Source organism: Myxocyprinus asiaticus, chromosome 43 (genome assembly GCF_019703515.2).
Source record: "Myxocyprinus asiaticus isolate MX2 ecotype Aquarium Trade chromosome 43, UBuf_Myxa_2, whole genome shotgun sequence".
Taxonomy (NCBI): domain Eukaryota; kingdom Metazoa; phylum Chordata; class Actinopteri; order Cypriniformes; family Catostomidae; genus Myxocyprinus; species Myxocyprinus asiaticus.
The window spans coordinates 21,821,996-21,847,066 of NC_059386.1; the positions used below are offsets into that span (position 1 = coordinate 21,821,996).

Here is a 25,071-nt window from a genome sequence, read left to right on the forward strand (position 1 = left end):
GTATTCAACAATGCAATATTACAATTTACAGTTAATTAAAAACAAAAATGTTAAATAAGAGAAAGATCCACTAACGGGCGATGAGAGGGTCAATGTCTCTGGTCTTGGTGGTGACATCAGCAGCAGACACCTGTCCCACTTGCACCAGCAGGGACATGACATCATCAAAGAGGGGAGGGAAAGCCTTGCAGAAGGAAACCAGGCATGGCAGAGTCAGCATGAAAAATGCAAAACGCTTGGCACGGGTCAGTACTGTAAAAGACAAAATAAATCAGTTACTTAAGTTATTATATAACATAGAATCACTTCAAATGAGGGGAGAAGCTTTTGCGAGCAGGTGCACTGGACAATATTATACCAAAAAATGTATTTAAAAAAACGTACTCAAGACCCTTCTGGTATTTCATTCAATTAAACATAATAAATGGATTGTTGATACATAATTTATAACCACTGCAGATAAAGTTAATTTGTAGGAAGTACAAAAATGGCCAGCAGAGGGCAGTCTGCACAAAGCTAATGGTTGAAGTTTGCAGACATTGGTTTTTGTTATAAAAGAGTAAGAGCTCTACAATCATCAAGGTTATATATAGACACTCTTTAATAAAATGCCACTCGTAATAAATGAAGAACAACAGAGACCAAAGCCCTATTCGGACGGGATTAGTTTTCCAAACAATGTTTGAGTTACAATTAGTATCACCCAATGTCTGAGATTTAATGTACTGATTTGGCTGGGACTAAGATCTCGGTGTTTATTACTGAGGAGAGAGTGTCTGTTTTCTAAATGTGGGGCTTCCTGTAGGTTGAAAACATTTAATTTAGGTGATAAAATTAACGCATCTTTTAACTTTATCTGTTTAAATTTTAAATGACTTATAATTTTCAAAATATATTTTAAATAATGAATTATTTAATTTATTTGTTTTCATTTTAAAATGTATTTTAAAAAGCCTATTAAAATAAACTTTTATAGAGTTTATAGAAGTGGCTGCTTATAATAAACCCACTAAAATGAACAAGACCTATCTGTGATTTTTTATAATTATAACATTACGAGCTGAGAAATTAATAAGATGATTATCTTACCTGACGCTGATATTACAGTCGCCAATCTTAGCAGTTTACGTGATTTGGCTGTCCTTGTTGATTTTATTTTCTTAATTTTTTGTCGGATAGCAAATATTCTACATCCATATTAAAAGGCGCGCAGCAGGCAGAAGATTGGCGTGCAAAAGTACAATCTAAACGGTAGTTCATGTAGGTCAAAATACATTAGGAGAAACGTTGTGAAAATTCAAAATCGGCAATCACAGACATTTGCATTCGGACGAGATTAGATTTCTCAGAGGACCATTGAGTTTGCAGAAAAACAGTAGGTAATTTGCTCTGGAATTTTTACAGCGGTTGTGTGAGAAAAACACAAGACTTGTCAGATTCGGACAGGATTAAAATTACAAAGTACGTCTGTGAAACACAAATTTCCCTAACCTCCTCAGGGAAAACTAGACCCGTCCGAAAAGGGCTCAAGATAAAGAGAGAATAGAAGAGAGATAATGAGATAAAGCTACAGATAACAGTTTATTCTACCTGTGAGGAGAGTACCCATCACACTAATGGCAAGTCGTGCCACACTCAGGGATTTGGGCAGTGCGTACAGGGTGCACAGGTGGGACAGCAGCTGTATGGCAAAGATCTGTGGTAGACAAAACAAAATTGCAATAAGCATCAAGTCCCAGCTGTGTAAGTAATGATGTGGATGGACTCATGGATGGTGGCTTACCTGTTTCTCCAGCTGCGGCTGAGCTAGGAGTTCTGGGATAAAATCTAGACAGATGTGCATGGAAGGAATTCCTGCAACTGTCAAAGGGAGCAGAGCCTGTGGATAACCCTGAAAAAACATTCAAGGAATATTTACAACTGTTTTTAAACTCTATTAGTGCTTTAAGAACTCTTTGATCTCGCTAAGAATTCTATTAGAGGAGACTCTATTAGAATTCTTAAGATGACAAATAGTGTCATTTCTGTAATATCTAAAAGATTATTTTTTTCTTTGAAACTGATTCACACAAACCTTAAGATTGATTGTTTTATTCTTTTACTCTTTAAGTTCTGAGGGTGTTTTTAAAGATTTCCTGTTTCAGCGGCATACCCAAAATTAAAGGCTTATAACTCGAGAATAAAAAAACAAACAAACAAATAAACAACAACAAAAAACAAAATGTCAAGTGTTTGGTATCACTGTAAAGAAAACTTTTCACATTTTTTAATGATATAGATTATGATAATTTCTGAGACTCTCAGCCTAAGAAACTACTGAAAAATCACTAAAAAACTTAAGACAAATATTTACTTGTTTATTTTTCTGATTTGACATTATGTATCTCTAGGTGTAAATAAGGTGGCTCTGTTTTTTTGTTTTGTTTTATTTTTTGTTCCCAATCATTTCACCTGCAACAGAAAAGTTTTGTTTTGATTAAACAAAGCAATCAAAAGTAATTTTGAAAGCATTACAAAAATAATTTATCCTAGTGTACAAAAACATCTCCAAGTGTTCAAAAGCCTCTCCAAACAAATAAAACATAATAACTGTACATAAGAACTAATTACACATACAAGCACAACAATGACCAAAGGTTTGCATAGCATGCAGACATGTGTTTAGCAATGAGACTTCACAGAATGAGTGCAATTTGACTCAATGAGTCTGCATCGAGTCTGTGTGATGTACTTAGTGCCATCTCCTGGTGGCCACAACATTAAAACCACATGCCTAATATTGTGTAGGTCCCCCTCGTGATGCCAAAACAGAACTAACCCACATCTCAGAATAGCATTCTTCTCACCATAATTGTACAGAGTGGTTATCTGAGTTACCGTAGACTTTGTCAGTTCGAACCAGTCTGGCCATTCTCTGTTGACCTCTCTCATCAACAAGGCATTTCCGACCACAGAATTGCCACTCACTGGATGTTTTTGGCACCATTCTGAGAAAATTCCAGCGACTGTTGTGTGTGAAAATTCCAGGAGATCAGCAGTTACAGAAACACTCAAACCAGCCCATCTGGCACCAACAATCATCCATGTGATTATCTAATCAGCCCATCATGTGGCAGCAGTGCAGTGCATAAAATCATGCAGATATGGGCCAGGAGCTTCAGTTAATGTTCACATCAACCATCAGAACTGGGAAAAAATGTGATCTCAGTGATTTCGACCATGGCATGATTACTGGTTCCAGATGGGCTGGTTTGAGTATTTCTGTAACTGCTGATCTCCTGGCATTTTCACACACAACAGTCTTTAGAGTTTACTCAGAATGGTGCCAAAAACAAACAAAAAAATCCAGTAAGTGGCAGTTCTGTGGACAGAAACACCCTGTTGATGAGAGAGGTCAACAGAGAATGGCCAGACTGGTTTGAACTGACAAAGTCTACGGTAACTCAGATAACCGCTCTGTACAATTGTGGTGAGAAGAATCTGAGATGCGTGTTGGCGCTGTTTTTGCGGCACGAGGGGGACCTACACAATATTAGGCAGGTGGTTTTAATGTTGTGGCTGATCAGTGTATGTAACAGTCATCAATTACTTGTCTCTCTGCCCAAATATGGATGATTTTTGCACCGATCTCAACCTAATTCGACTGGTTTAGCATTGCATGACGCTACATCATTTCCGATGACGTATATCTAATCCAGGAAAGCTAATGTGTTTTCAGCCAGACTGCAAGATGCCAGATAGCCAGATGCTGTGTGCATATTATGCTTTGTGTCAATTATCTTCTGATCTATGCATCAAATTACCTTGCGTGTGGGCTTATTTGAAAGATAATCGCCTCCTCTAAGTTATGGTATGTTATATGTTGTGTTCTGTTTATTTTTCATGAAGTTATACAAGGTAAATAAGCAACACCTGTTCACATGAAACATAAATGTCAAAGACAAATAATAGCTATTACTCGCTATATTTTTGTCTGTGTGTAAAATCAATAGGCTGGTTGTATTCTACTCTTTGAGAGCTTTCCAACAATATATGACATATGGCTGTTTGATGTTTTTACTGATTACAAAAATATGTACAGTGCAGAATTGTTCATAAATTATCAAAACGGAGCACTTCTGATTTGTCTGCAAATTTCAAAGCACTTGTTCAGTTTTCATCATAATGCCTACAGGCATTGTAAATTAGAGATTCTAAGCTTTAAAACAATACATATTTTGTGTTGGTCAAGACTGTCTTTATTAATATTTTGACAATATTTTTTTTCTCACGGGCCCATCCAAGCTTAAAGGGTTAAACATGCATTACATTTTCATTGAAGTATGTTTTAAGTCAGCTTTGCCTGTAAAACTACTACTACTATCCTTTTGTGGCTGATGTCACAAAAACCTCATTTTATAACACCTCCCCTCCAACCACCTGTTATATAGAGACCACTTTTCACCATCCAATCAATTCCAGGTGTATAAAATAAATGTTTATCTCACAACACCTCATAATGGAAGTAAAAATTATTCCTACTGTATTTTCTAGGACTTTCAGGAAGTCTGATTTTTATAGTAATTGAATCAATTTACTCTGACTAATACCATACATGTGATGACTTCTTTAACAGAGAGGCATAATTACCTGGAAGTGCACTAGTTTGGCGATGTTGGGGTCTGCGATGAACATTTGGTGCAGCAGACAGCAGATGAGACACTGCACCTCCCTCAGGTCATTGAGCAGTCCGCCCTCTGTATCGTGCTCCCCCTGGGCCACTCGCCCAGCCCCTGCGTCTCCCACCTGCTTCCGCACGGCAATACCTGGAGCCAACTGAACACTCCTCAACAGGCTGTCTGTTCCTCTACCTCCTCCCAGCTGCAGTTCCTCTTGTGGGGATGGTAAACACACCACCAGCAGGATCTGTACTGCTGCACTGTCCTGAAGACACAAAGACAATACACATGTATCAAATAATGGATTATTTAGAGAGTCTGAGAACTACTGTTTTCTTTCTGAAGCCAATAAATCTGATCAATCTAACAATCTCAATAAATCTATATTAGCCAGTTAGATATTGTTTACTTGGTGACATATTTAAATCAGCATCATTGGCAACAACAGTGCTCAATACATACCAAAAATCCCAATGTTTTCATATGCAAGGTTTAAAACACATGTACATGATCAACGAACATAAGGCATAATGACAACACAGATGACAAGTGATGCTTTAGGTTGGCCATTGGCCGTCATGTTCGGTCTACCTGAGCAGCCAGTAGAGCGCTCTTCAGTTCCTCTCTGGTGACCTCTGGAGCATCAGGTTGGCTGCTGAGCCCAAGGTTTGAGACGGTCTGAGCCTGTCGCTCAAATTCAGTTGTCTCCTTCAGGTAAGCATTAAGATAGGCCTTAGATGCCAGCAGATATCCATTGAGCATATGAACAGTGATGTCCATGAGAGGAGGACACCTGGAGAACAACATTCACATCAGGGACTGCATTCATGTGACCAGAATGTATGAGAATAGAATATCCTGCATGCAACTTTCTTGCCTTTTTGACACTTTTATTGATAGGGACAGTGAGGGAAAGGACAATTGATGGGGAATGAGATCAGAAAATGATGTGAGATTCAAACTTATGTCTCCCACAAATGCACACAGCTCCAATTTATACAGTATATGCACTTTAACTCTTGAAGCATGGATGGGCCTGCTGGCTGGCCCAATAACTACAGACTTGACCAATACAAAAAAGGTATCGTTTTAAAGCTTAGAAGGTGTACTTTGACATCTTTATGTAGGCATTATGACCAAAACTGAACAAATGCTTTGAAATTTGCTGACAACTCAGAAGTGTTCCTTTCTGATAATTTATTAATAATTTTGTAATGTACAAATTATTGTAATCTCTAAAAACATCAAACTGGTCAAACAGCCATGTGTGAAATGTCGTTGGAAAGCTCTCAAAGAGTAGGATACAACTAGCCTATTTGTTTTACCGGTACTCACAGACAAAAATAAAGCTAGTAATAGCTAAGTAAATGTCTTTGACATACATGTTATATGTAAACAGGTGTTGCTTATAAGGCTCACAAAAAATAATCAGAACATAAAATATCAAATACCATTACTTAGAGGATGGAATCCCCATTAAAACGAGCCCACACACAACATAATCAGATGCATAGATCATTAGATAGTCCACACGCAGCAAAATGTGCACAGAGCACACAATGTGCTATCTTGCTAAAAACACGTTAGCTTTCCTGGATCAGATGACTTCAATGATGTAGTACATTGTCCAGTGTCATGGAATGCTAAACCAATCGTATTAAATTCAGATCGCTGCAATGAGAGGTGGAAGTCATCCAAATATGGGCAGAGAGGATCATTCACTCTAAATACATATGGCCACCAGGAGATGGTGCCAAGTACATGACAGAGACTCAATGATGGCTCAAATGACACAGAATGGAACTGAATGAGATCTCGTTCCTCATGCCTGCATGCTTTGGAGAGAGAGCATACCTTTAGTTACTGTTGTATTTGCATGTGTAATTAGTTCTTATGTACAATTATTATGTTTGATTTGTTTGGAGAGGTTTTTGGACACTTGAATATGTTTTTGAACAATAGGATACATTATTTTTGTAATGCTATAACTTTTGATTGCTTTGTCATATCAACACAATTTTACTTATCTAAAGGTGACATGATTGGGAACAAAAGCAGTTTTTCCAAGCCACCATATTGACACCTAGAGATATGTCAAATCAGAAAAATAAAGAAAACAAAAGTAAACTTTTGGCTCAAGTGAGTGATTTCCTCACTGTTTCTTAGGAAGAGAGACTCATAATTGATCATAATCTATATCATTAAAATTTTTGAAAAGTTTTGTTTAAAGTTATAACAAACAACTGACCCTCTTCAGGTTTAAAAAAAAAAATGTATAGAGTTATACACCTTTAATTTTGGGCATGCCACTGAAACAGGAAATGTTTAAAATAATTTAAGCCACATTTTAAAAAGGTATGAATGACACTGCATTAGAGTATCAAACCAGATGGCATTTATTTTAAAGTTAGCACACAAAGATTTTTAAAGAAAAACATTTCACAATTATACGAACGTTTGTTAGAAGTTAAAGTATTAGTATTTGTATAAGATGTTAAGTTATTTGGACACATCTGGTTGTCAAACTTGGTGGCACAGGATTATTATGATGTCAGTAGTTAACAGCTGTGTGAACTTGAGGGGAATTAACTTCACTCATTTACTATAAATTACCTTGAGACATGATGGCATAATGGCGAAGATAATTAGACATAATTTGTTTACAGATGTCACTTGTTTGAGATTTTGTTGTAAATTCAATCAAATTAATAATTTTTTATGTGTGTTCAAATATTTTTGAGGGCCACCCTAAAAAAAAAAAAAAAAAAAAAAAAAGATGCTGAAAGTAAATGAGGGACAAATCCACAGCAGTAAATAGTAGATAATCCTAAAGCGGATAATACCTGAAGACTCTGGGGTCACACCGGAGAACAATGAGAGGATCTACCATCAGATCATTCTGAGTGTATCTTTGCTGATGGAGGAGCTTTACTGAGGGCTGCAGAGCATTTACTGTCATCACCCACAGCCTGAGAGAGAGGGGGAAAAATACAGACTTAGTTTGTGTGTCTTGAGCGCTTAAGGAGATTTTTCATATATACTATAACATATGAATGGTTAAGGGAGGCTCACCTGCGTGGCATAACTGTATTAAGTACCATCCAGAGTTTATTAACCGTCTGTAGGATTCTACGAGAGACACCGTATTCTAACAGTAGCCCCATGCTGCCGGTGAGAACCTCTGCGTATGGGATCTGATCTCCTGCAGAGAGCAGTGTCAGGTGTTCTAAGATACGCAGCAGTCTGGGACCACCTGAGAGAATGTTCTGGAATGCTGGTATAAGAAAAAAACACAAATCCATAATCAGTTTGCATTAGGCGTCCCCTCAAAAGGACGGTGGTTTTACAGTAGTGTTATTAACAAATTAGCATAAATCATAATACACAGACAGTATTCAGAGAAATCCCTGAAAATTCTTAATATGAGATACCATTTAGACCCCTCAGAAGCAGCAAGAGTAAGAGGGCTGTGTAACAGACAGTAAAAACCCAGTAGAAAAACAGGCCCGTCAGAGCGGCGATGTATGAATACAGAAACACCTTCAGGTTCATTACTCCACAGGTGTCCAACTGAGTCATGCACACTAAAGGTCAGACTACAACAACAAACTAGTCATAGACCATAATAAACACTTTTGATCTCCTCCAGTGCCACAGGGCCTTTATGAGTCTCTCTAGTAGAGTTCAGTATTCCAGTTAACCGTAGTGTGAAATTTGCTTGACAAATATGTCATACAGCATAGATGTGCTAATTGTTTGGCAGAACACACCTGAACTACATAATTTTGACTTTCAGATCTAGAGTGAGGGCATATGTCCAATCCAAAAAAAAATAAAAAATGTATTCAGAACTGTATCTTGTTTTCCAGAAACAATATCTAAACAGCTTTAAAACGAGAAACATATACTTGAGAAGCAAAATGGCATATTTAGAAATATAACATACTTTTGTGAGGTTTATGCTTAAAACAATAAAAAATGATTTGTCAAATATGTATTCCTTTTAAATTGAGTTTATTTTTCTTGCCCCCTTGGCAAATAGTTTTTTCATGCTTTAAGATACATATTGTAAAACTTCTCCAAAAACAAGATTTGAACATTACAAAGTCAGTTCATCTTGCTTTAATAATGTTTAAATATTTTTGCCTGAAAAAAAAAGGAAAATGTTTTTTGCAGTGTATACATACGGTTGAAGTTTACACACACTTAGGCTGAAGTCATTAAAACAAATTTTTTTAACCTCTCCATAGATTTCATATTAGAAACTACAGTTTTGGCAGTTTAGGACATCTACTTTGTGCATGACACGAGTAATTTTTCCAACAATTGTTTACAGACAAATTGTTTCACTTTTAATTGACTATATCACAATTCCAGTGAGTCACAAGTTTACATACACTAAGTTAACTGTGCCTTTAAGCAGCTTGGAAAATTCCAGAAAATTATGTCAAGCCTTTAGACAGTTAGCCAATTAGCTTCTGAAAGGCTAATTGAAGTCAGTTGGAGGTGTACCTGTGGATGTATTTTAAGGCCTACCTTCAAACTCATACATCGTGGGAAAATCAAATGAAATCAGCCAAGACCTCAGAAAATAATTTGTGGACATCCACAAGTCTGGTTCATCTTTGGGAAAAGCAATTTTCAAATGCCTGAAGGTACCACGTTCATCTGTACAAACAATAGTACACAAGTATAAACACCATAGGACTACGCAGCCATCTTACCGCTCAGGAAGGAGACGCATTCTGTCTCCTAGAGATGAATGTAGTTTGGTGCGAAAAGTGCAAATCAATCCCAGAACAACAGCAAAGGACCTTGTGAAGATGCTGGAGGAAACAGGTAGACAAGTATCTATATCCACAGTGAAACGAGTCCCATAACAAGTGCACATGGGGACAAAGATCTTACTTTTTGGAGAAATGTCCTCTGGTCTGATGAAACTAAAATTTAACTGTCTGACCATAATGGCCATTGTTATGTTTGGAGGAAAAAGGGTGAGGCTTGCAAGCGGAAGAACACCATCCCAACAGTGAAGCATGGGGATGGCAGCATCATGTTGTGGGGGTGCTTTGCCGCAGGAGGGACTGGTACACTTCACAAAATAGATGGCATCATGAGGAAGGAAAATGATGTGGATATATTGAAGCAACATCTCAAGACATCAGCCAAGAAGTTACAGCTCGGTCACAAATAGGTCTTCCAAATGGAAAATGACCCCAAGCATACCTCCAAAATTGTGGCAAAATGGCTTAAGGACAACAAAGTCAAAATATTGGAGTGGTCATCACAAAGCCCTGACCTCAGTCCAATAGAAAATTTGTGGGCAGAACTGAAAAAGCGTGTGCGAGCAAGGAGGCCTACAAACCTGACTCAGTTACACCAGTTCTGTCTGGAGGAATGGCTAAAATTCCAGCAACTTATTGTGAGAAGCTTGTGGAAGGCTATCCAAAACATTTGACCCAAGTTAAACAATTTAAAGGCAATGCTACCAAATACTACCAAAGTGAATGTAAACTTCTGACCCACTGGGAATATGATGAAAGAAATAAAAGCTGAAATATATAATTCTCTCTACTATTATAAGTAGTGATCCTAAGAATGTTTTCTACTATTAAATGTCAGGATTTGTGAAAAACTAAGTTTAAATGTATTTGGTTATGGTAAATGTAAACTTCTGACTTCATTCGTAAATTCCAAAATTAGGAATGTTCTTTACAGTTTTCTCATATAAATAAGCAAGTGTTTGTGTGTGTGTGTTTGCTCATACCCTCTCGTAACTGTGTCTGTGAGTATTTGCAGGATGAGGATGTCAGCAGCATCTTCCTCAGTAAGGGCAGAGTGCCGGTCACTTCCTCTTCACTGATCCAATCCTCCACCAAACAAAGGTGAGGGTAGTTTGTGGCCAGCAGACGCAGCAGAGCAGAGTGAAGGCCTATAAGTGGAGGGATAGTTTGAATGGAGGAAAAGAGAAGAAGAGTAATAAGGAAGAGATATGACTAAGAAATTCTTTAGGTCAAAACATAGCTTTTTTGCACCCAAAATAAACTGTGGAAAATATTTTACTTGATTATTATATTAGAATAATAATTTCTTCTTTTGTAGGGTTTAAACACAAATACGAAGCTTATAATTTTTATAAAAGCACTTACATTAATTCTTCTGTTAAAACTCGTGTATTATTTGAGCTGTAAATTTGTTTAAATTGTCATTTTTACAGTGGTTTTAGGGTTTGTTGACATTGCATCGTCATGGTAACGTTGTTGTAAAATTAGCTATAACTACATAGAAAAGGTTTGTAAGTGATTATATCACACTAAAATCATTTTTACAAGCATATCCTTTAAGTCTTGTGGCTATACATTTGAAAAAGTGAGTACTTTAACATTCAAAAATGGGCCCCCATTCACTTTCATTGTTAAGTGCCTCACTGTAACCCAGATTTTTGCTTTTTTTTATAGATGAGGAACGAGTCCAAATTAATTTTTGAGGTAATCAACATTATGCCACAAGTGCTGTCGATTGAACTTCACTTGTAAAAACCTGGAACATTCCTTTAACATATGACCACGAACATTTGCATTATGAATAATCAGTATGCATCAGCTTGGCCTGACCTGATGAATGACAAAGTGAACTACATTGGTAGATTTCACATGCAAAAAGTGGGCCAATCATAACAGAGGTCATTTACATATAGTCTTCAAGGTATAGTAACAACAACAGCCTGTTTCATTCTAAGGCTCACAGAGGATGGAAAATGGTCACATAAACCTAAATTATGACCATTTTGGTGCAAGAAAGCATGCCTCACATAAGAAGTGAACTTTAGGGGGCAAAAATAAAAATGTAACAAAAGTGCATAACATGGCCTCTTTAAAACAGGTGTCCTTTACCTCCCAGCTCCTGCTGTAGTCCCTGTGCCTGGCGGATGAGGTGTTTGATGGGGATCTGGTCCATGAGGGCCGGTGAGTATGATTTTGGCTTCTTCTTCATCAGTGCTGTGAGGAAGGAATGCTCAGTGATAAAAATAGGCCTCTATGGTTCGGCTCATGTACAGCACAGCCAAAGGGTATCATTACTCCAGAAGGATAGAGGAGAAAAGAGAAAGAGAGATTAAATAAGCACAGCACTCTGGGAAGGGCCGTATGCATAAACAGTGAAGAATAACCGCTGTAATAACTGAAGAGAGGCTTCCGAAGCAAAGTCAAACCACATGTGATTGGTCTGAAAATTGAATATGCCGGCAAGGGAAGAAAGCTGCATCGGTCTCATCACAATACTACAGCAGCACTCTCAGTGGAGAGACAGAAACGTGTGTATGCTTGCATGCCTCAGATTAGCTGTAGTTAAAGTGATTATTGTAGGTTTTGCTTGGGAAGTATTATTTTATTAAATACATTGTTCATATGAAAACTTAGAATGTACATACAAAATACAAATGCAAAAGTTAATTTGCTAAAGTTGTACCATATACCTACCTTTTATTTGTTCAACAGGTTTCTTAAAGATATATATATATATATATATATATATACAGGTGCATCTCAATAAATTAGAATGTCGTGGAAAAGTTCATTTATTTCAGTAATCCAACTCAAATTGTGAAACTCATGTATTAAATAAATTCAATGCACACAGACTGAAGTAGTTTAAGTCTTTGGTTCTTTTAACTGTGATGATTTTGGCTCACATTTAACAAAAACCCACCAATTCACTATATCAAAAAATTAGAATACATCATAAGACCAATTAAAAAAAAAACATTTTTAGTGAATTGTTGGCCTTCTGGAAAGTATGTTCATTTACTGTATATGTACTCAATACTTGGTAGGGGCTCCTTTTGCTTTAATTACTGCCTCAATTCGGCGTGGCATGGAGGTGATCAGTTTGTGGCACTGCTGAGGTGGTATGGAAGCCCAGGTTTCTTTGACAGTGGCCTTCAGCTCATCTGCATTTTTTGGTCTCTTGTTTCTCATTTTCCTCTTGACAATACCCCATAGATTCTCTATGGGGTTCAGGTCTGGTGAGTTTGCTGGCCAGTCAAGCACACCAACACCATGGTCATTTAACCAACTTTTGGTGCTTTTGGCAGTGTGGGCAGGTGCCAAATCCTGCTGGAAAATGAAATCAGCATCTTTAAAAAGCTGGTCAGCAGAAGGAAGCATGAAGTGCTCCAAAATTTCTTGGTAAACGGGTGCAGTGACTTTGGTTTTCAAAAAACACAATGGACCAACACCAGCAGATGACATTGCACCCCAAATCATCACAGACTGTGGAAACTTAACACTGGACTTCAAGCAACTTGGGCTATGAGCTTCTCCACCCTTCCTCCAGACTCTAGGACCTTGGTTTCCAAATGAAATACAAAACTTGCTCTCATCTGAAAAGAGGACTTTGGACCACTGGGCAACAGTCCAGTTCTTCTTCTCCTTAGCCCAGTTAAGACGCCTCTGACGTTGTCTGTGGTTCAGGAGTGGCTTAACAAGAGGAATACGACAACTGTAGCCAAATTCCTTGACACGTCTGTGTGTGGTGGCTCTTGATGCCTTGACCCCAGCCTCAGTCCATTCCTTGTGAAGTTCACCCAAATTCTTGGATCAATTTTGCTTGAAAATCCTCATAAGGCTGCGGTTCTCTCGGTTGGTTGTGCATCTTTTTCTTCCACACTTTTTCCTTCCACTCAACTTTCTGTTAACATGCTTGAATACAGCACTCTGTGAACAGCCAGCTTCTTTGGCAATGAATGTTTGTGGCTTACCCTCCTTGTGAAGGGTGTCAATGATTGTCTTCTGGACAACTGTCAGATCAGCAGTCTTCCCCATGATTGTGTAGCCTAGTGAACCAAACTGAGAGACCATTTTGAAGGCTCAAGAAACCTTTGCAGGTGTTTTGAGTTGATTAGCTGATTGGCATGTCACCATATTCTAATTTTTTGAGATAGTGAATTGGTGGGTTTTTGTTAAATGTGAGCCAAAATCATCACAATTAAACGAACCAAAGACTTAAACTACTTCAGTCTGTGTGCATTGAATTTATTTAATACACGAGTTTCACAATTTGAGTTGAATTACTGAAATAAATGAACTTTTCCATGACATTCTAATTTATTGAGATGCACCTGTATATATATATATATATATATATTAATCTTTATTCACTGTTACTCTCTTACCCTTTTTCCCCTTATCTTTTGAAACTATATCTATTTATTTGCTGCACACATATTGTTGTTCTTTATTTGTACTTATCAATCTCTTGTGTTTACCTCTATTTTTGTTCTCTCTTATTTACTTATTCTCTTTTTTTCTTTTCCCTCAATACATTTACAATTTGCTTTTTTTACCTTAAAGAGTGCATATTTCTTTCCTAACCATTAACAAAAATAAAATAAAAAACGCACCCATCATGTTGACCATTTATGCCAGATACTTTCATTGAATCAATTAACTGAAATGAATTCTCCATCTAAACAATTATGGCTCTTACCTATAAAATCAAACAACATCAAACATAAAAGTAGCTGTAAATAATGCCTAAAATATATTAACACAATAAACGTTTTGCTATAATACAATTTAAATTATTGGCTGGTTCCTGTGTTAGATTAAGCAGCTCTCTCAGTCCACCATCATGGTAGATTTTGATGTAATTGCTGTTTCAAATTTTTTCAAGTTCATCATTTCAGAGGCAGAGGCACCAAGCCCATCCTAAACCCATAATTAGATAGGCAGAATATATTATGAACTAAATGAAATTTTAAAAGATAGCAAATTTTTAAAAATTACAAGATAATCACAAGGAAATTTTTTGCATTCACATTTAAATTTATAGGGCATTTTTGCCCTGAGCCCAGGTTGATGTCTTATCCTGTAGGACAACAATCATACACACCACGGATCTATGAAAATTAAGTTTACGAATTTAAAAAAATACCTGATTCAAATATGTTAGGAGAGTATGTCATATAAGTATGCTATACTGACCCAAAGTCTTTGTATTAGCAAGCAGAGCTTCCTCATAGGACAAGATATAGTAGAGAATCAGCAATTGAGTGGTGATGGTGTACTGAGACCGAACCTTCCCTCCATCTCCCTGAGAGAGAGAGAGAGAGAGAGAGAGAGAGAGAGAGAGAGAGAGAGAGAGAGAGAGAGAGAGATGGAGAGAGGTCAAACACAGGTTAAAAGAAATAGAAGGCACAGGAATAAATGTCTTTGATCTGTATATGACAGTACTGGAGACTGGATATATGGTGAATCTATATAGTATTACTGACATAAACATATCACAGATCACACATGATGACAAAGCTTTATATATAAACAGAATTTAAACATCATTTGTTTTTAAGTGCTTTCTTTTAATAGATGCATACATTTAATTAATTACAGTCTATTCTCTGGATTTCTGGAGCACATGGTTTGTACATATTGATATATGCATATGCTTTGGTCTAAAAATATCTTTCAATAATCTCTTTCATCCTGATCTGTGTAGGCTCATTTTTGTGACTGCAGGGAAGTCATAAATCAGAGTTTTAAAAATCTGCAGTAAATTTACGAATAATTTGCCATTTTTAGATGATTTTGTAATTCATGCAGGTTTTGTGTTTATGATGACCTAGGATCCACCCACCCCTGCAAAGCCCTGGAACACATTAAGGATTTCCTGCTCTGTGATTGGCTGGTTGGTGGCCTCAGGGTTGGTCTTGGAAGCAGGGGTCAGGATGGAGTTAATGTAAGCATCAATTAATGGAAGGAGCTGAGTGTGGAGCGGAGTGGTCGTCTCACACAACTGTCTGAAGATCCAATCCTGAAAACAGAAAGAAAAATAAATCTTTCAAATAGGAATCAGTGGGTGGATGGATATAAGAATCAATGGATAGAACATACAGAAGGATGGAAGCAATAAAGGAAAAGAGCAGAGAAAGAAAAAGAAAGAAAGGAAGGAAGGAGACACAATCACTCTGAATAAGTGAATTATCCAATCATCTACCACTTGGGTGATTAAATCATCTTTCCAGCTGAACAGATCAATAGCTATAGCATGCCTAACTGACTCTAGTGGAGGCAGATTCCAGTCTTTAATGCTGACGATGTAATTGAGAGGAAACATTTTGATCAGCCGGGCGATGCACTACCACATTCAAAAACCACGTCCTTAATTAAATCAACGACGTGTCTTTCCATGAGTCAGGAAAGGAGGTACCCAGTCAAACAGATAATAAAACCCAATGGATTAAAGTAAATACTACCACTGAGCAGAGTCAAAAGAGTAATGTTGTGTAGTTAGCATGGTGAGGTTTTCCCAGAACAGAGGACAGAATAGGGCAGAACAGAATAGAGCAGTACAGAGTAAAATAGAAGAAAATATCACACAAAGAACAGAATAGAACAAAATGGAACACAAAACAAATAGTAGAGAATTAAATAGATTGGAATCAGACAAAACAAAAACAAAAACAAACCAGAACAAAACAAAAAATGGAACAGAACAAAACAAAACCAACAGATAAGAACAGAACACAACAGAAAAGAATAGTAAAGAGCAGAACAGAACACAAAAGGAGAGGAATAGTACAGAACAAAGTAGAACAGAATCAGACAAAAGAAACATAAAACAAAACAAATAAATGGAACAGAGAAGAACAGAATAGAATAATAAAGTAACAGAATACAAGAAAACAGAAAAGATTTGAATACAAATTAAAAAAAGGATGAGGACAGCACAGAATAGAATGAATATCACAGAATGGCAAAAAATAGAACTGAAAGAACAGCACAGGACTACCTTTATGGACACTTTGTGTTTGGTGAAGGCTCTGCTCCTCAGAAGCTGGTATATACAGTGGATGGGAAGGAATCCTGTGATGTTGGCACTGAGGTTGTTGGTAACTGCCACTCTCACCGCATGCGCTGTGACCACCTGCAACACACCATAAAATTCCACTCAATACTGTATCAGTCTTGACACAAGAAGAAAGCAGCTACATTTACATTTAGGGCATTTAGCTGACGTCAAAAAGTGCTCTAGCTTTCATGTGTTAAGACTGCTATGTTCAACAGATGGCAGGCATGCAATTTTCAAAGTTCTCTGCTAAGACAGGATATCTGAAACAGTGCTTCTAATAATATGACAAGCTGTTACTAATTAAGATGATTTCTCTGGTGCCTATACAGTTCCTGCAATATGCCAAGTACATACTGTACAAACTCAGAGACACTGCACCAAACAGGGCATGCAAAACTTTGAATTTTTTTTACAATTATAAGTGGCCAGTGACTCATGGGATGACTGTTTTGCATTATAAGGATGTAAATCGACTGTAAAGAAAGAGGCACCTGTTCCGTGAAGATTTCCTGGGTAAAAATGGTCTTCATTTTGCTCAGTGAGCTGGGTTTGATGGCGATCTGTGGAAAGATAAGGAGTTTAAGTCAGTGAAATGAATGTTTTTTTAACCAGAGGTACACAATGCAAGTTTTAGAAATTTCATCCAGCTTTAACCCTTTAAGCTCTGAGGGTGTTTTAAAGATTTCCTGTTTCAGTGGCATACCCAAAATTAAAGGCTTATAACTCGACAACAAAAAACAAAAAAACACAAGGAGGTTCAAGCGTTTGGTGTCATTTAAAAATAAATAAATAAACATTTCAATTTTTGAATGATATAGATTATGATCAATTATGAGACTCTTGGCCTAAGAAACTGCCTTTTCTGAATTGACATTATAAATCTCAGGTTATAAATAAGATAAAAGCTCTAAAAAAACTTTTTTTCAGAAAAAAGAAGTTCCCAATCATGTCATCTTTAACTGAGTAAAATTTTGTGTTGATATGACAAAGCAATCAAAAGTTATAGCATTACAAAAATAATTTATCCTATTGTCCAAAAGCCTCTCCAAACAACAAAAACATAATAATTGTACATAAGAACTAATTACACATGCAAATACTACAATGACTAAAGGTATGATCTCTCTCCAAAGCATGTAAGCGTGAGTAACGACATCTCATTCAGTTCCATTCTGTGCCATTTGAGTCATCACTGTCTGTTAAGTACTTGGCACCATCTCCTGGTGGTCATATGCTTTTAGAGTAAACGATCCTCTCTGCCCATATTTGGATGACTTCCAGCTCTGATTGTAGTGATCTGAATCCTAATATGACTGGTTTAGCGTTCCATGACGCTGGACAACTTACTACATTATTTCCGATAAAGTCCGTAAATGTTTTTAGCCAGATAGCACATTACTTTATGTGCTCTGTGCACATTATGCTTAGTGTGAATTATCCAATTATCAATGCATCCAATTACTTTTTTTGTGGGTTCGTTTTAAAGATAATCGCCTCCTCTAATAACAGTATGTAATATTTTATGTTCCGTTTATTTTTCGTGAATTTACAAGAGAAAACACGGCATATAAGCAACACCTGTTTACATGTAACAATGTAATACTTAACTATATTTTTGTCTGTGAGTAAAACAAATAGGCTGGTTGTATTCTACTCTTTGAGCGCTTTCCAATGAAATGACACATGGCTATATGATCAGTCTGATTTTTTTTTTTTATACTGATTTCAATCAAATATGCAGTGCAAAATTATTAATAAATTATCAGAAAGGAACACTTCTGATTTGTCTGCAAATTTCAAAGCACTTGTTCAATTTCGGTCATAATGCCTACATGCATTGTAAAGTACAGCTTCTAAGCTTCAAAATAATACATATTTTGTGTTGCTCAAGACTGTAGTTATTAATATTTGGATTATAATTTTTTTCTCGGCGGGCCCGCCACCGAGGGTTAAAGAGAAGTTCTAGATTTTCAAAACAATATGGAGGTTTATAATGCAAGAAGTGATTCACTCTGGCTAAACAAACTTGGAGGAAAACCAGTGCTTGTACCCTACATGAGTCATCTATAGGTATCACATCAATAATGCACAAATTAGCAAAGGGCAATTACATATCACACAGACAAGCTTTAGCCTTCTCTGGGAGGTGCATGTTCTCCACTGGCTTAGACACTAAAAATCAATAAATCCACCAATTAACATCTAGGACAGCTAAGTATAATAGACGTTTTCACTTAGAGGAATAATTATGGAGTTTAACCAATGCTGGCATTTAAGACCAAAAGTAATCAGAATAAGTACACAACACATTAGTACTTCAGTACACTAGTACTCTGTTATGTACTAAATCTGAACATTTGTTTTGTTTTTTTACAGAAAACAAAATCCTCAATACCTACCAACTACCAGTGATGCAGAAATCTGACCTTTTGCTGTAGGCACTAGTATTAAAGGGAGAGTTTATAAAAATGTATACAAATAAATTCTGTCACCATTTACTCATCCTCATGTCATTCCAAACCCATATTAATTTTTTGTTGTTGCATGGAACACAAAAGGAGTTATCTAGCAGAATGTTCAGGCCAATTTGTCCTTGGTCACCATTCACTTTCACTGAATGGAAAAGAATGACAATGAAAGTGAATGGTGACCAGGGACAGAGCAGATTGGACATTCTCCAAAATATCTCCTTTTGTTTTCCACAGAAGACAGACATATGGGTAAGGGTGATACATTTTCATTTTTGGGTGAACTATTCCTTCAAATAGGCGTTTCAAAAGATTTTGACATCTAAAACTTCAAATATTTTAATTGAACGTTGACCAATGACGTCCAAAACTTTCTTCTAGGTACACAGCTCACTAGGTTTTGAAGCATAGCCAAAGTGATGTCTTTTTTGTCTTTCAAGGTTAAATATGTATTTTTTAGTTAATAAGCTGTCTGGGTGCTGACCGATTGATGGTTTACACTCACCTTCATCCCCAGGGTGGAGCAAACCAGCTCAACGATGGCACTGAGCTGGTTGCTATGGAAATACATGGCAACCAGTAATAGCATCTCTCCAAAAGAGGCAGAGACACCGGCGGCACTGGAGAGAACAAGAAAGGGGAGGAGAGGAGGAGGAGACGGGGGAGCAAAATAAAGAGAATAGAGGAGGAAGAGAGAAAAAAAGACAAGAAATGGATTTAAAAGGGGCAATGCCATTTTAACACTTATTATACTGTGAAAATAAATATAAACACACACCCAACCCCACAGCCTCAACACAGTAATGTCTATGATAACACTAACCATAAACAGACACATGGCTCTGCACTGACGGGCCTTTATCTGTAATTTTATAGAGTGCAGAAAAAACACTCCAATCACATGGGGTCATGAGAAAGGCAAGCCGGAGACACGACTTATGTCCCATCAGTTGCTTATTAGTTATTAAATTGAAAGAGGCTGCCACTGCCTAACCACAGAATAACCCCATCTGTTTTCATTTCAGTATTTATGCTCCTTTTCCCCCGTTTATAAGCATAAGATTGTCTAATAGATGAAAAATTGAGCGCATGTGTTACCGCAAAACGATTTTGTTTGGGCAAAACATTTTAGTTTCTCCATCTACTCTTAAAGCAGCATTTTAGTTGGAAAAATGTCAGGTTGAACAGATCTCTAAAATTAATACCCACTCTCCACATTCCCATTAACCACATTCATGCCCTTGTACTGCCTGTCTCTGTAAGAGAAGTGCGGATGAGTACGTCATAAGGCAGACAAGCAGAACTTAAGGACCAATTATTACAAGAGCATGACAAAAAAAGAATATAAACATAATATTGATTCCAAATACTGGACCTCTTTAAATTAAAACTAATTGGATTAATGGACAAAACCGATGTATTATATGTGAGCATAAATGTTTTCTGTAATGTATTGCTCCTCCAGAGGATTCTGTTCTTGTTTTTGTTTTTTTGTTTTTAAATAACTGGTGTACTAAGAATTGCCATAATTAGTTTTTAATGGCTATGAAGAGCTTGTCCATGCAGGCTTGCCGTACCTCTCAAAATACTCCTCCTCTTTAATCATCCAGCTGAGCCACATTACCATCAGCTGCTCCTGCTCTGGAGTACTGCAGAGAGAATAAACAACATCAGTGATGACGCACTTGGTTTTTACTTTCGGCTTTAAAGGTGAAGTGTGTAATTTCTCCAAGCGCTTGTGCCACCAAACAGAATTGCAAAAATAATGACTGTTTTTAAACCAGTTTTCCAAAAGCTCCCTCTGTCTGCCTTTGGTCAGACAAAACAGATCCCAAACTCCCAATGTTGTTGTGTCGGGCTGGTCGGGATGCTCAAACAAACAGCAATGTTTTGATAGCCCCATTGAGCCACATTGTTGACACTTTTAAGGAGAATCAGCCTCAGTTTTGATAGCCCCTGTCTCATCACATTAAACTGGGATAGGAAAAAGTATTCTGAAATTACCTTACAGTAAACAGAACTTAACGGTATTGAACTGTTGAATCGGAGTTCAATTAAAATAAAGTAAATAGAACCGAACAGCTTTACATTAAACGGAACTGATAGACGGGAAGTAATAAAGCTGATGTTGAAGTTGGGGAAAACAGAGAGAGAAATACTTCCTAATGTCACATTTAATCATTAATTCAAAATTTATCCTGATGTGTGGTATTGAATATTAATGCTGAAGGGTGTACCTGACGAGTGTGGGGAATGCCAGCAGTTTGCAGAAGGACAGAGAGACAAAGCGCACACCCGCAGGCGTGGCTGGCGGACGGCTGGTCATCAACTGTAACAGCTGCTCTGCCTCTTCATCTGTGGGTCTGCAGAGTGAAAAAATATGCCAAAACCACCCATAATTCTATGAGACACTTGGAAGCAATGTTTTCTGTCATCAGGACTGAAAGTAACCAACAAACATCTCAGTATATTTATTTATCACCACTCAAACAGGGATTTATTTCCATGACTTTCGCCTGGCGTCACCATAATATGATTTTATGAACTTCTTACAGGGTTAACCCAGGTTTTTAAAATCAAGTTAAAGTTTAACCAAGGAATGGTTCAAAAAAGAAAACTCTGTCATAAAAGTATGTTGCTTCCTTTCTAGGTGGGGAAGATTATCGGTGAATAACAACTTACATTTCAGACTAATTTCGGCTTCAGAACATTTAGAATGTAGCACACAAGCAGTACTGACGAATTTTATGATAGTTTTAAGGTGCTTTTCAGAGCTTAACAGCCCCAGTCACCATGTATTTTCATTAAATGGAAAAAAAAAAAAGTGGTCAAGATACTCCCCTTTTGTATTTCTTTTTGGATAAACTATTCCTTTAAGCACTTTAAGTGCCTACGTTAAGTGAGTGGTAACTCGTTCTAGGGACTGAACCGGCATTCTTCTGGTTACCAGTCTGAACCACTACTTCCCACCACTCCCATCAAACATTTTACTGTAAACACCCGGATTGTGTCATCTGTGGAATACCTGAGCCCAGCGATGCCCATGAGTGCGCAATAGAGTCGTAGCAGCGCGCTGGCCTTCACCACATGCTCATCCCGCAGACCAGAATACCCTGAGCTGCTCTCCGTGTCCATGTCACTGTCGTTGGAAACGTGGGTGCTGCGGGAGCGAGGTAAGGTGGCCACAAACTCCAACAATAGCTGCCTTCGCATTTGCCATAGCACAGAGCTGCTCTCTCGTTTCCTCTGAAAGAGTGTATTGCAGGATGATGAAACGATGTATAGGTATCATGTTTAGAAGATTAGACAATCATCATGTGGATAAGTACAATCATATGCCATTGCTGCTCCCTACCTGCTGACCATTCCGAATGAACATACTGAACCAGGTGCGCACTTTTCCATTGGTGCCCAGGAGTAGGCCGCTAACATAAGACACCAAAGGACTGACCGCCTCATCTGCAGTGTCTGGCTTATAGTCTAGTGTGAGAGCAACACCCAGACCTGGCAGGTAACACTCCTCCACCTGTAGAAAACATAGTAAATGTGTATTTTCACAGATTCAAAATGTGATCTGCTCAGTCATTTTAAATCACTTTGACCTAGAAACACATTTCATGCAATAAAGTAAAAAGGAAAGTCTCAGTCAACATTTAACCTTTGTGTTATGTTTGTTTGTGCTAACACCTTTTGTGGCTAGAATATTTTTTTTTTTAAATAATAATAATTATGTAATAAAATAATAACCACTTACTTGATCGAAACAAAACAGGTGTCATTTCAAAGCTTAGAATATGGACTTCACAATGTATGTATCGGATCCTACCAATTCTTAAATAATGCTTTTTAATTAGCTGACAACAAAAACTGTTTTGTTCTCATAATTTGCAAATTTGTTATCTCAGCAATTATATTGTTAGTAAAAACATAAAAAAATGAGATAGCCATGTGTTATATATTGGTGAAAAGGTCTCAATTAGTAAAATGCAATGAGCAAATTAGTTTCACTCCGAGGCCAAACTGCATTGAGTTTTAATGTATACAATTTCCACTGACACAAATAAATATAATAAACATGTATTTTTGTTACATTTTTCCTTATTACTTCCCGAAACATACATATAACATAGACAATGACATATCATAACTTACAGCAGACTATCCCGATTCAAACGAGCCCAAACACAACATATGATGAGTACGTAGATCTTGAAATAGTCCTCAAAGTGTGTACATGAAAAGACGATGCACAAAAGGTCACTCAACACACATTGTGTGTGCGCACATGTCCGAGGAGTTTATGTGTGCAAACACACATCCACATATGTTCTCAACTAAGGATTGGGATGCTCCTGAACACTTAATATTTCTGTATTTTGTAGTCTAATCCATTTATTTCCAATGGCCGGTCATTTTTGACCAGGAACACAACATGTAACAAAGTTAAATAAAACCAGTAAAATGTAAAGAAACTGGTCACATTTTTTTGTGTGTTTTTAGATAACATGTGAACAAATTCAAGGAATTGTATTCCAATTGGATTAAGTAAAAAAATAAAATAAAATAAAATAAAATAAAAAAAGTCATCCTGGTCAAAATGACCGGAACACATCATAAGGGTTAAATGATTATATGTCGGCAGAAGAAACATAATATATAATCATAGAATTCTATAAACATTTGAAAGCATTTGATTATTAACTTAAATGCATAAAACTCAAATGTGTTTCTGAATCAAATTGACTCAAAATGATGGAGCAAGTCACAAATTCCAGCCACAAAAAAATGCACATCAAGATCTTGAAACAAAACAACGCATTTCTAAGAATTTCTTTACACAGAGTCTAAAAATAAGTAGACTTTTTAACAATTCATTCAAGCATTTTATTTCAGAGAATGATACAAATTCAGCATCAGACACTGTGAACAGTTTTGATGTGAACAAATGTAATCTTGGGCTGAAGACTCACCGCCATGGCCCTGATGTTCAGAGCCTGAGAGGGGTTCATCTGACACAGCTGCCTGAGAGCTTCTGTCCTGCGTCTACCACCCACGCTCTCCTCATCCTGCCGTTCTCCATTCTTTATCAAACCCCTGCACACTGAAGGCACAAATATAAACATACAAACACACAGCTTAGATGAAATCCAATGCCTATATACTTTGAAAATGCTAACAACAGCCAACAGAAAAGATAAGTGACGTTACACTGATATACTTACATTTTCGTGCCTGTGTTTTTGGTGTCTCAAAACACAAACCAATGTATTTGGTGATTATTATTATTATTTAATTTTAGGGTTTGATACATATTATATTGACAGAGAGTAGAGAGAGGATTGGAAATGATTGTGGATAAGGGGATTGGGACATGACGCAAATCTGATTTGAACCGGTGTCTCCATATGAGCACTAAACATGACTGGACTGTGTGTTTAACACTAAGCCATGGCTCAGATAAATGTAATCTTAAAATACTGTATTTTCTACAAACAGCTTAAATAAACTTTTTAGTCTTTTATTTGTCTGTAAATAAATCTCTGATTCTTTGCCTTTTCATTCTTTGTGTGATTTTAACTACAGATGACAGTTTACTATGCAGGATGATTATAGAATTACAGAGTCTTTTATGACTGGGTGCTGGAATGATATTAATTTCAATCATCTCTAATAAAAAACAGTCTGACTGAAAGAAAGTGTGGCCGAGTCTGTCACAATTCATGCTGCATCTGATTACAGTGAATCTCCATAGACAAGCTCTTGCCTTAATGATTCGGCCTTGAGCGGAATACTCTCCCAATGAAAGATCCTGTTTAGGTAATGAGCCTTGAGAATTGACCATTCAATAATATGAAACAATTCAAACCGGCTCTGAATGGAGCCTCACACAAATAATCCATTGACTCAACAAGGACCTGAGAGTGATGAAAAGATAACAGAGGCTCAAAAATGTTTTTTATTTCCACTCCTCAGAGTATCTCAGAGGAGCATGCACATATACACATAGAGGTGCACAAACACACACAAACCCAATTTACACACAATCAGCAGCCAAACTCATCACGGCTTTCTAAAGTATTGGCACAAAGGAGCCACAT

General features: G+C 37.1%; 1 protein-coding gene across 1 annotated transcript in view; it reads right to left on the bottom strand.

Moving 5' to 3' along the window:
* The window catches only part of LOC127433725 (integrator complex subunit 2-like), a 32,011-nt gene that overhangs the window by 2,593 nt on the left and 4,347 nt on the right, over positions 1-25,071 (bottom strand). Inside the window, exons 6-24 of the mRNA XM_051685886.1 lie at positions 23,944-24,074; positions 22,329-22,499; positions 21,999-22,219; positions 21,211-21,336; positions 20,551-20,622; positions 19,479-19,593; positions 16,997-17,065; positions 16,446-16,580; positions 15,291-15,467; positions 14,642-14,750; positions 11,552-11,656; positions 10,426-10,590; positions 7,731-7,932; positions 7,502-7,627; positions 5,250-5,451; positions 4,630-4,923; positions 1,784-1,891; positions 1,591-1,696; positions 76-252 (exon numbers count right to left, since the gene is read on the bottom strand). Coding sequence (XP_051541846.1) covers positions 76-252; positions 1,591-1,696; positions 1,784-1,891; positions 4,630-4,923; positions 5,250-5,451; positions 7,502-7,627; positions 7,731-7,932; positions 10,426-10,590; positions 11,552-11,656; positions 14,642-14,750; positions 15,291-15,467; positions 16,446-16,580; positions 16,997-17,065; positions 19,479-19,593; positions 20,551-20,622; positions 21,211-21,336; positions 21,999-22,219; positions 22,329-22,499; positions 23,944-24,074 — 2,811 coding nt within the window. The remainder of the gene's footprint in view (positions 1-75; positions 253-1,590; positions 1,697-1,783; positions 1,892-4,629; positions 4,924-5,249; positions 5,452-7,501; positions 7,628-7,730; positions 7,933-10,425; positions 10,591-11,551; positions 11,657-14,641; positions 14,751-15,290; positions 15,468-16,445; positions 16,581-16,996; positions 17,066-19,478; positions 19,594-20,550; positions 20,623-21,210; positions 21,337-21,998; positions 22,220-22,328; positions 22,500-23,943; positions 24,075-25,071) is intronic.